Genomic DNA, 12,748 nt, shown 5'->3' with positions numbered 1-12,748 from the left:
TAACCACATGATTGTCCCCGCCACTAACACATGACCCTACGCTGTGTCACTGCATCATTTCATGTTTGGCACTGATCACCACCTGCACTCATGTATATATCTTTCTACGTAGCACTCATAATTCTTATTCTCATGTATATATCTCATGTATATCTCATGCACATATCTTTCTTTCTACATAGCACTTTAATTCTTATTGTTTGCACTGAAGCACCGCAGCAATTTCCTAATGTTGTAAACCTCAACATCTGGCAATAAACCCATTCTGATTCTGATTCTGATTCTGATTTAACTCAACCACAACTACAATAAGTACCTTTAAGGTTCTTAAATGCAGAAATCATAGGAGCCTCATGCCGTGTGTGACTGGTGGGAACTGTGCAGGACACTTGTGTTTTTATATTGCTGTAGTCAGAAGGTGACATTTCCCAGCAGACGAAACATTACAGTGAATTAAACATGAAAAGACTTTGAGTAAACCAATGACTCAGTGCGGCTCATGCTGGAGCTGAAGTTGAGTTCCGGTTCATTCAGACCCTGTTCTTTGTCTACCTTGAACCCATCCCTAAAACCAAACACTCACAGGGAAACTGCAAACTCACATTTTGACTGTCGTGCTTGAATTTCTCTGAAATTTCTAAACCGTCACTTGCTGCCAAAACACAGTGGGAAGTGGAAGGAATTCTTCTGTTAGTCATGACTGAAGACCCTCTTTGTAATCTGTGTAAAGATAATTAATCTTTTTAAATGACTGGAAAAGTAGAGATTAGGTTATGAGAAATACATCATCATACAACACATCATTTTCCACAGATTTCGCCCTCACAGTCACTCAGACCTTAGAAGGGCTCTTTGTATGGACTGAGAAGTGTGCGTGTCTGTGTGTGTGTACACTGGGTGAAATAATTATTTGATCCTCTGCTTAATTTGTAAGTTTGCTCACACACAAAGAAATTAGCTGCCTCCAATTTTAAAGGAGAGAAACAGAATATCAACAAAAATCCAGAAAAACACACATAACATAAAAGTTTCATCTCCTACAAATGACCATCAATCACACTCAGTCTTGGACTCCAAGCAAGATCTTGTCTCGTGGTGGATAACAGAAGAAGTGACAGACCTCAAAGCTATCTACAGCAGGTGACCAGAATCTGAAAGTCATGTCCTTAAGAACTAGGGGAAAAAAATCCAGCAAACACCTGAGAGGTGCAGCTGCCCCTTCAGCTGATTCATCTGCTGTTCACTGAAGACTCATCAGAAATGGTTTCAGTGGAAGGGTGGCTGTCAAGAAGCCATTCTTTATGAAGGAAATGGGTAAAAGAGGATGAGGTATGCCACACTGCACAAGAACTGTACTGAACACTAGTTCCAGCAGGTGTAATGGAGGGATGAATCCGATGAGGAAGTTTGGATTGATTCTGTTTGTTGGCTCTGATTCACTCCCTCTGACTGATGTTTTTCTAAAAGGTCAGTTCCCAGTAAAAGCAGCAGAGTGGGTGAGGCGTGTCCCAACTGGCAGCTGAGTCCTAGTTATGAGAACACACAGCTTCCTGTGTGTGGTCCACCTGGCTCTCACAGTCATTACTATATAAATGGATCTGCAGAGTGAGTGTGTGAATGGAGCACAGCTCCACAGAGTAACCTGACACTAACTTTCTTCTTCTCTCTGATATTTTGCGCACTGATTCTTCAAAAAAAACCTGAACCTTGCTTCATATGCTTTTCAGCCACCTGTTAGCTGATGCTCATTGCCTCAAAGGAAGAAGATCATGATCACATGGTTGCTACTGTTTTCACTCTTCAGACAAAGCACGCAAGATGGACAAGGAGAGGGTAAGTATGTCGTCCTCTGTAATAGTCTTCAGGTATGAAAAGGATTGGATATTTTTAGTAAAGAAGATTTCAGATTTCAGCTCTTAGTTGTGTATACACCTGAGTTTGCACAAATAATCTTTACTATGTATGCTAAAAGCCAAAGACATGCAGTGGAGCTCCAGGTTATGTTGACTTTGCACTCACCAGAGTTTTCAGGAAGCATTAGCCACTGAGATGCAGAATCAAGGCATAAGTAGTGTCTGTAATTTCCCCTTTGTAACAACTGCACAGGGGGTGATTTTTTAATTGATAATTCGTTTTTTATAACCAACCCATTTAAATGTTTTATAAAGGTTTAAAGTTTGCATTTTCAACATCGTTTTGACTAGCAGATGGGCACAGACCTCATTGCGAGCTATCTGTTGGTCTTTAGCTTCGATAATTGTGGACCTCTTGTTGGTGGGTTTGGGGTTTTTTTGTAACTCAAATATCTGACAAAAAATATAAAATGCTGTGTGGCTAATTTTACTAACAGGCCCCATGAAGTCTGCTTCAGCTTTTTTGAGCAAAATTCTAGGATATTATTATTATTATTATTATTATTACTATTGTGGACACAAATGGTCACATCTTCAGTTCACCTCACAACTTTACAGTGGGATTCCCAAAAAGTTGATCCTGTTCATCTGGATGTATCGTTTCATTACTCATCCAAGTGACTTCTTCGGGCTTCAATCCAGATAAACAAAATCAACTTTTTGGGATTTCCTTACCTGGAAGAGTAAGCTTGCATCAAGACTTGCTTGATGGATTTTTCTTCTTTGCTTTTTTGCTTTTAATCTTTAGATATCTTCATGGGAGTCTTTTCTGTATGAGAAGGACAGTGTTCTCGAGCTGTAACCTCCTTCTTCTTTCTCCAAACATAAGCAGCATTTCTTTTGCGCAACATCTCTAAAATGAGAAATATCCTGTCTCAGAGTGATGCTGAAAAACTAGTTCATGCATTTATTACTTCCAGGCTGGACTACTGTAATTCATTATTAACAGGAAGTCCTAAAAACTCCCTGAAAAGCCTTCAGCTAATTCAAAATGCTGCAGCAAGAGTACTGACAGGGACTAGAAAGAGAGAGCATATTTCTCCTGTATTGGCTTCCCCTTTTTGGCTCCCTGTTAAATCCAGAATTGAATTCAAAATCCTGCTCCTCACAGACAAGGTCTTAAATAATCAGGCCCTTCGCTCTCACACTGCAGGCTTGTTGTTCCTAGAGTATTTAAAAGTAGAATGGGAGGCAGAGCCTTCAGTTTTCAGGCTCCTCTTCTGTGGAACCAGCTTTCAATTTGGATTCAGGAGACAGACACTATCTCTACTTTTAAGATCAGGCTTAAAACTTTCCTTTTTGCTAAAGCATATAGTTAGGGCTGGACCAGGTGACCCTGTCCTCCCTTAGTTATGCTGCAATAGACGAAGGCTGATGGGGGATTCCCATGATACATTGCATATTTCTTCTTCAGTCACCTTGCTTACTCAATATGTATTAACAGACCTCTCTGCATTGAATCAGACTTGTTATTAATCTCTGGCTCTCTTCCACAGCATGTCTTTATCCTGTCTTCCTTCTCTCACCCCAAACAGTCTGGGTTTTTCTCTGTATGTACTATTGTAGGGTCTACCTTACAATATAAAGCACCTTGAGGCAACTGTTGTTGTGATTTGGCGTTGTATAAATAAAACTGAATATAATTGAATTGAATTTAGCCAAAGAGATCTCATTTTGTCGTATCTACTAATGGACATACTTCTATTATGCGTAATTTTCTCCACGTGTCCTTAGCATACTTATGTCTGGCTTGAAGGCCTCTCTGCAGAAGAGAAGCTTTTCTTGGTCTTTCTCTGAGTCTTTGAAATCTTTTACCTCCTGCCTCTGGCAGACTTGTGCTGCAGTGTCTCTCTCTCCTCTATTTTTCAATGATACATCTCATTCCAGTTTTGACCTTTGGACATGCTGTGATAACTTTGTACACCAGTGCCTGCTTTGTAAACTTTAACAATGTATTTTTTTCTCAAATGTAAACTGATTTTATTTTGTTTATTACAGGGGTTTACAGAGGCCAAAACTCTTTTGTATCAGGTTGTGAACATGTTTATTTCTGCTCTAAAGTTGGATATTTTACCATGGGAGTTGATGGGTATAACTACATTACAGGACATTGCACATGACGGGATCACCACAATTTTCTGCCTCATAGCTTGATGCTCAACACTGGCTAACACAACATGCACTTCAAATACGATATCCAATTTTTTGTTGGTGGCTCATTGTTTGAATTCGAGAACTGAAGTAGTGTTTGAACCTGAAAATGTCTAATGACATCAGCTCTAAGAAGTGGATTGCTATAGTAGGTTCATTCATCCACCAGCACAGATAGATATGACAGTCTTTAACAAAACATCAGTATTTGATGCCCGGGCAGTGACGACACTATTGGCACCACTGGCTGTGTCCTCACTGACTGCTGTTCAAATAGCCCAACGATGACTGTGAAGAATTGTTCAGGTCACTTTAACCATAAAATGTCCTGTGGTCACTTCCTTTAGGTGTTTTGCGTTGTGGACCTCAGAATGTGACTCTTGACTACGACAGTTTCCTGTTAAAGTGGGAAGATGACCCTTCTTGCTCTGTGATACGAGATGGGCTCGTGTACGAGCTGCAGCTTCTCATTGCAGACAAACCTGAACACAATGTAAGAGATTATTATGGGTAACTATAATCCTCACTTCTGTAGCCTCCAAACAAAAAGCTGTTCCTCTAATGTGTTTATGATAATGTTGTAGGGTGAAGTTGTTGTGGCACCTGCACAGATAGGATCTACTCATTCCTGGAAATGGACTTCCCATTTACCATCGCAGTGTGCTCGCCATTCAGTCCGGCTCAGGTCCCAATACAACAACCAATCAAGCCCATGGATGCAGAAGACGCTACCTGGTTAATATTAAGTTCAAATCATTTGATCTTTTTTGATTCTTAAACACTTTACAGTCTCGTTTATTCTTATCACTGTGCTTCTTCAGACCAGGGTGAAATACTGGTTCTCCCAAGAGACCAAATATTGGAGGTGGGCAGCACAGCCACATTCTGCTGCATGGTGCCAGATGGGGAAAGTATTAAAACAATGTTTCTATATGACTACAAAGGCACTAATGTAACAACTACAAAGATCAGTGAACATGTGCACTCCCTGACTGTTCACCTGGACCAAGAATCAGAAAACTATAGTGATGTAATATGTGAAACAACCAAAGGAAACATCAACGGAGCCAGTTTTCACGCCAGCTGTAAGTATGATGTAGCATTTGAGATTGTGGTTTCTCAAATTGATCTTGTAAATAAATGGTTCTCTTTTAAATGTGCTTCTGTTTTTCCTGGTATTTGCCACAAACTTAGATCCTCCTGATGACAGTGATCTTAAGTGTGAAACCCGGGATCTGGAATCAATCGATTGTTTTTGGAACGTAGGAAGGGCAGCAAACGAACATCCTGCAATGGAAAGAACATATCAGCTCCAAGGAAGGTATAATAAGACCCAACCACCCCTAATATATCTACAGTCTCCTGTATGGAAGCATCTGAGGGTGTGAATCTTAAAATAAGACACCTCACTGGACACCTTGTTAAAAACCACTGCAGACCGTTTCAGATTCAGAAGAACAAAAAGTTGATGAACAGTACTTTTAGATGATCTCGATGATCTGTAGTCAGAAGTTACAAAAATGAGCACTTGCTATACAACTTCAGTTGCAGGATGATTTATTGGGGGAAAAAAACCTGAAAAAATAATAGTCAGAAAGAAAAGTGCTCTACTGCGAGAGCATGCAGACTCCAGTGCTATCACAGACAGACAGGCTGCCCTGTTTACTACTTTTAGTTAGAGTGAAAATCTACAACATATCAGGCCTTGTCAAAACATTCCCTTTTAAAGTGCGCCACTCTCCTTTGTAAATTCCATGCATATCCAAGTATAAGCCACACACACACGCAGAGATGGTTAACACATTATTTGAAAACTAAAATAAAGTGCCCAGAATAAACATAGTCCAAAAAACAAATTGATTAATTATGGGATAAACAGTAGTTATGCTTCTCACAGTATGTAATGCCATATAGGTCAAAAGTCAAAGTGAGTTTACAAAGAGAACGTCCTTGATGAAATCACAGTGGAGTTGTTTTCAGGGCTATTCTTCTTTAATTTCACTTTATATGATTTGCAGTGAAAACTGCACACATTACACCTCGTCACCAGAGTTCTTAAAAAACCCAAAAACCTGAATATTTATAAAAGTAGTTTCAAGCAGTTGAGAGAAATGCTCTGATTTAGAAGACCATCAAAGCAAAAACATTTTGGGATCTATAGACTAAACTTTAAAGCACCAAACATTATTGATTAAGCAATAAGGAGTTCAGTCAATGACAAATTTAAAATGTACTCTTACTTTGCTTCCTAGTGAATGTGCAGTCCTGCTAGCCTCTGTATTTGTTTAGTTGTAAATATTTAGTAATAGCGGTGTATATTTTTTACATTTTAGCTCATGCATCAATGGACGTTCAGGTAAATGCTCGCAAAAAGTAAAGCTGGATGCAGCTGAGAGGAACTGGACCTTAACAGCAACTAATCGGCTGGGAAAGCTCGAGATCCATGACAACGCGGACCTGACCAAAAGAGGTAAAGCTTTGAATAAAATTTGGTTAAAATGATTATTTTTAATCTTTAAGATCAGCTGATTGTTGTGATCTCTTGTTTTAGTGCACATGGTTGCTCCAGACAAAGTGGCAGCTTCAACTGTGAACCCCAGAAACATCAGTCTGAAATGGAGCTGGACTGTGCAGAAGTACAGTAATCTCAACCTCACATGCCAAGTACATGTCAGTGATGGAAACTCTAATACCAAAGTGAGTAGATTAAAAAGGAGGCTAAGGTATTGGCTTTTCAAAGTAAAAGTCTTCACTGAAGTCAGCTAACATAATTTTTGTCCTTGTAGACTGAAAACATTGGAGTTGGCCTCACAGCTGCAGTCATCAAGGACTTGATACCACACTGGGACTATGTTGTGAGGGTCCGATGTGGAACAGCACAGCATTTCTGGAAATGGGGTGACTGGAGCAAAAGTGTCAAAATCTGCACGAAGGGTGATGGTAAGTATTTTCTTTAAAAATCATAGGGTTTTAAATAAAACTGTATGATGAGATACAGATGAGTCAAATCTTTTATACAGTCTGAGTAAAGTCAGGTCATATGAAAGTAAGAAAAAGTTGCTGCTTCTCAACTGATGTGACTTCAGTAAACATTTACCTGATGAGCTTTTGGTCTCAGTTGATTGATTAAAGTCTCTTACTGAAGTAAATGTGGTGCTCATTTTGTAAATCATGGTCCCACTGGAGTCATAAAAACACAGCAATCTATCTTTTGATTGATTATGAACATTTCTAGAAGAAAAATATTTAATCTGCAAGGTTTGACTCCTGATTTTGTTTCTCTACACAGAAAGATTAGCTGGTTGCCTGAAGATCATAAAGATGTGTTTATGTTGTAATATTGGTGGTCACTCTGTCTTGATACAGTCGCTCTTGGAGCTACCAGCCTGATTGAAAAGAACCTGAACATCAGTTCGTACACCTTCATGATAAACGCACAAACAGCAGTTTCATCCAACACCGTTACTTTGAATCCATCGAGTAGGTTACTTTTTTCATCTTGAAGACTGTTTTCTTTAATTAGACTGTCAACTGTATCATTTTCTTTGATTTACTCGATGCGTTTCATTATTTTCACCAGCTTACTTGACAGTGCTGACCTTGATAGCCCTGGGAGCAGTTTTTATTATTCTGTCCATCTGCACAATCCTCTGCTACAGACACCGGGTGTGGTAAGCAGTGCACATTTGCCTCTTTTGTCTCCAAATCTTTGTTTGGCATTTATTTTCATGCATTCTATCACCCAACAGCATCAAGCACAAAGAGAGCATTTGGCTAAACATGTCAGTTGTGGTCCGATTTGGGAGGGAACCACAAACTACAGAATCCAGCATTGTTTAGGCAACGTCACGCACCGATTCAATATTAATTTTAGTGACCCCATATTGACATATCTGTAAGAGAATCAGGATATCTGTCGGGGAACTGTTGTTTCTTTTGTTAGCTGATATTTCTTGTGTGTTTCAGGTCAGTTTATGGACGCAACGAGGAGTGCAATAAATTACTTTCTGTCTGGCTGCTTAATGCTACCTCTATACTCCACACAACTGTACTACTCAGTTCTTTATTAGTTTCCTTGTATATTGCATTATCATGAGGTCATTTTCTCTGTTTTTCAGAATGAACATGTGTTTGATCATCATCACTTTGGTCAGAGTCACTACAGCGAGGTCATGGATGTTCCTGAACTGCATGATAATTTCTGACCACTAGAGCCTGTTGGTAGCCAGGACCTGATGTGTTGTACCTTCTCTCCATCTTCCAAAGATGACTACAATAGGCTTCTGCAGAAACCCCGCCATGCCCCACTTTACCCACAGAGGAGTAACCACACAGTCCCATTTCCTGTGTGTCCACATACATTTTATTACTACCAAGACATCTGCATAGCTGCTAGATGTGTGAACACATTTAAACTTTACACAGGAACTTTAGACATCATTAACTACAACAGGGGTGGGCAACTCCAGGCCTCGAGGGCCGGTGTCCCTGCAGGTTTTAGATGTGTCCTTGGACCAACACAGCTGATTTAAATGGCTAAATTAGCTCCTGCAGTTCTCCAGAGGCCTGGTAACAAACTAATCATGTGATTCAGGTGTGTTGACCCAAGGTGAGATCTAAAACCTGCAGGACACTGGCCCTCGGGGCCTGGAATTGCCCACCCCTGAACTACAACATAGTTAATCAACTTCATTATCGTCTTCGGCTAGGGTTAGGGCTGGGTTTTGCTTCAGTCACATGAGCCAGTCACTGGCTCTCTTTCACAGCATGTCTTTGAGCTGTCTTCCTATCCTCACCCCAACAGATTGTGACAGATGATTGCCCCTCCTTGAGCCTGGTTCTGCTGGAGGTTTCTTCCTGTTAAAAGGGAGTTTTTTATTTCCATTGTTGCTCAAAGGGGGTTGTCTGATTGTTGGGGTTCTCTTATTACTGTAGGGTCTTTACCTTACAATGTACTGGGCCTTGAGGCAGCTGTTCTGATTTGGCTCCATATAAATAAAATTGAATTTATTGATTAGATAGTTTGTATTCTTTAAATTTGTTTTTATTGTTACCTATTTATTGGTTTTATTGTTATGTATTATAAATGCTGCTACCAAGAGCTCTTTCTAACAGCTGATGCTCAATGACAATAAAGGTTTCTGATTCTGAACTGAATTGATTTGTACCTTCTGAGGACCAAAGAGGCACATACTTGTTCAAAACCTGTAAAAGGTATACATTAGCACCCATTCTTTTATTTGTTTAGGTGCAAAATCAAAAGGTTGTACGTGGTTAAACAGACTGTTGCGACCAGCTGTTGCTCCCGATCCTTTGATTCTGACCTGGTAAGACACGAGACAGAATACTTCACTTCCCATGTTCCTCCTTATTTACACATGCGCATGGGGAGATGTGCACAGTGCTCCTGCAGATCTGAAGGACGCTCCTTCAGTCTGTTACATTTATACTCTAAGCCCACAATAAATTTAGAACACCTTTGACCTGACCCCCACATGTGACTATATCACTGAATCCATACACACTATCCTATGACCGTTGGTATGTGCAGCTGTCTTGTCTCTTACCTACATATATCCTGGCTCCACATTCCTCCTGCTATTCTCAGAAATGAAAAATGTCACATTGCCCTGTTTATTTCCCTGTTTCCTGCTTAAGGCCAGGTCAGAAAGCGGTCACAGTGCAGATACATATGGACACATTCTGGCGCCTCTCTTCCTATGTTGTCTATCCCCACAGTTTCACATGAGCCATAGTTTCACATGATTTTCCCCCTTGCTCAAACTATTCATACTTTATTATTCAACTGCATCTCTGCAGACAGAGGCCTCTCTTTTTTTTAAAAAAATCATGCAAGCCCTACGTATTATCCACACAGAAAAGGAAAAATTTGGCAAAATATTATTTTTTCTATGAGATTTGAATCCCTTCATATTTGAAAACCACTCCTCTAAGGCACTGTTGTACCTTTGTGGTCTGTTCATTACACAGACTACTGGCCAGTCATTCCTGCTTCTCTTTAGGACACAAAGAGGAAAGGTTACTGCTCCTATGACAAAACGTATCCCTCAAGTTACCTTATTTTCTAACACCTCAGTCGCCCAACCCTAGAGACTCGTCAGAGATCATCTGGCGACCACTGGTTGCCATGTAAAAATGTGTGTTTCCTGACTGGCTTCAAATGGGCTCCGGAAGTCGTTCGTTTGAAACTGATGTAGTGCTTTGGTTACTAGCAGGTCTCTAAAAAACACTTGATAACTCCTCTTTGAGCAGTTGTGAAATTGTGAAGAGTGTGACAGAAACCAGAAACTGGTAGTGTTCACCTTCACAGTAAAAGCTTTGCCTTACCATTGCAACCAATACATTTAAACGATGCAGCTTTTACTCTGAAAGGAATCTTCTGTGTTTACGGTTTTAGTGCCCTTACTCGGAAACTAAATGGAAAGTGTTTACAGAGAATTTTCCATGGAAACTACAGTCAACCGTAGCGATGGGAATTGGATCCAGTACTAATGATTCCTTGGAATCACTAGTCTGCCTGCCTATCGATCCTGTTTATTGGTTCTTGCACTGTCACTATGATCAGCTGATTTCAGTTCATGTGTCAGACTGGCTCTGCCATCACTACAGAAACTAAACTGGTCATGTTGGAGCTTCCACAGCATGTCTTATCCTGTCTTCCTTCTCTCACCCCACCTGGTCGCAACAGATGCCCACCCTCCCTGAGCCTGGTTCTGCCGGAAGTTTCTTCCTGTTGAAAGGGAGTTTTTCCTTCCCACTGTCGCCAAAGTGCTTACTCATAGGGGGTCATATGATTGTTGGGCTTTTCTCTGTATTATTATAGGGTCTGCCTTACATTAATAAGAGCATTGAGGCGACTGTTGTTGTGATTTGGTGCTGAGTAAATAAAACTGAATTGAATTGAACAAGTATTGCACACCAGAGTGACCTTAGAACCGACTGACTGATCATTAATGTTTAGCCTATGTTAGTGAAAAATTTGATGAGAGATATTTTCCTTTGATCTGTGTTTATAAGAACCAAGAACTTACCTTTGATTCAATGCTGTAAACCAGTAAAACAATAAGCTTCCAAAGTGCTTTATGTGATGCTTTGATTGTGTCTGGTTACTGCCAGAAACTTGGTTGTTGGTTTCCAGAGAAACAGTAAAGCACCATGAAGACTGTGTGACCTGCGGTGTTGATTTTGGCATGAGTAATGAACACTAGAGGGAGCCAGCTCTGCATTAATGATGAGCTGTCACACGTTGCATGCCAGGAGTGTAAAGTGCATTTACACAGCTATCATAGCTGGACTGGCCATCGGGCATACCGGGCATTTGCCCGGTGGGTCGCTGGCGATTTTTTGTTTTTATGGGCCGATGGATTTTTATTTTTATTTTAGGAAGGGTATATATAATGAAAGGTGTTGGATTGGCCAATTGGAAATGATCGACTCTGGGCTGGACCAATTACAGCCGAGGAGGCCAGATGCACCCTCCCCCTTGTTTAGCAATCACGTGATTTTCACGCATTGCATGCCGGGAACTCGTGGCAAAACAATCCAAGTACCTGTGAAGGTTCTGTCATCCAGGTCATCGTAGTCAAAGGAGCTTGCAAAGAAAAGCATCTGGACTTCTTTAAGTTACTTGAAGACGTTTCACCTCTCATCTGAGAAGCTTCTTCAGTTCTAAGGTCAAATGGTGGAGAGTCCCAGATATAAACCTAGTGGGAGTATCCCCCCACAGAGGGACAAAAGGACCCCCTGATGATCCTCTAATCGCCTGAGCCAAGGTGTGAAACTGGGTGTGGGTCCCAATCAGCCAGAGTTTCTGGTGTGTTCATTGTGAAACCTGGCCCCACCTTATCATGCGAATTCCTGAGGTCAGATGGCCCAGGATGTGAGTGGGCGTTAAGGTGTCTGGGAAGGGATCTCAAAACTGGATTATAGATGGCAGAGAGTTGGTGTCGTAAACCCCCGCCTCTGTTCAAAGATGGTCGCTCACAGTGGACATAGATGGCTTCTTTCACTCCTCTTTCAAACCATGTCCTCTCTGTCCAAAATGTGAACATTGGCATCCTCGAAAGAGTGACCTTTATCCTTAAGATGCAGATGGACTGCTGAGTCTTGTCCTGTGGAGGTAGCTCTTCTATGTTGTGCCATGCGCATGTGAAGTGTCTGTGAAGTGGCAAGCTCCTTTGAATCCAAGTACCGCATCAAATGCAAACATTTGAGGCACCGCAAAATGATCATTCTCCGGTTCCAATACCTTCTTGTTTTTTCTTTGCCGCACAAAAAAATAATGTACAAAACAAAAGGAGAACAATGCCGGTCCGTACAAAGACAGACTCGACGAAAAGACAAAGAAAAGATACAAGGAAAAAATCAAAGGAGTGAAAGGTTTAGACCCTTACGAGCACACAGAGTGGACAAAAGACGTTAGCGTGCTGCCCAACTTTCACCATGCTCATATTTATAATCATACGGTTCTTGGAGTGAGTGCATACACTCATGAAGTTTAGTAACTTCAGGTCACTGCAACAAGCCCAGGTACAGTTTACCGACGGACAGGTGCAGGACCTTGAAATGCACCGTGTAGAACGAAAGACCATCGTACGAACAAAGGTAAGTTTACCAGTCTCACAAATCGTCGTCATAAATACACATTCGTTAACCGTTTATTA

General features: G+C 40.9%; 1 protein-coding gene across 1 annotated transcript; it reads left to right on the top strand.

Moving 5' to 3' along the window:
• Positions 1-1,629: 1,629 nt before the first annotated feature.
• On the top strand, positions 1,630-9,189 carry LOC309711159 (leukemia inhibitory factor receptor-like). The gene is made up of 11 exons (XM_082541243.1): positions 1,630-1,833; positions 4,412-4,557; positions 4,649-4,799; positions 4,886-5,149; positions 5,259-5,385; positions 6,398-6,534; positions 6,616-6,761; positions 6,851-7,004; positions 7,431-7,544; positions 7,645-7,735; positions 8,183-9,189. Coding segments are annotated over exons 1-11 (1,395 nt in total). The 5' UTR covers positions 1,630-1,769; the 3' UTR covers positions 8,184-9,189.
• Positions 9,190-12,748: the final 3,559 nt, after the last annotated feature.

The sequence above is a fragment of the Aulonocara stuartgranti genome (assembly GCF_965226115.1).
Source record: "Aulonocara stuartgranti genome assembly, chromosome: 7".
Lineage (NCBI taxonomy): Eukaryota > Metazoa > Chordata > Actinopteri > Cichliformes > Cichlidae > Aulonocara > Aulonocara stuartgranti.
This window is presented reverse-complemented; position numbering and strand designations above follow the sequence as displayed.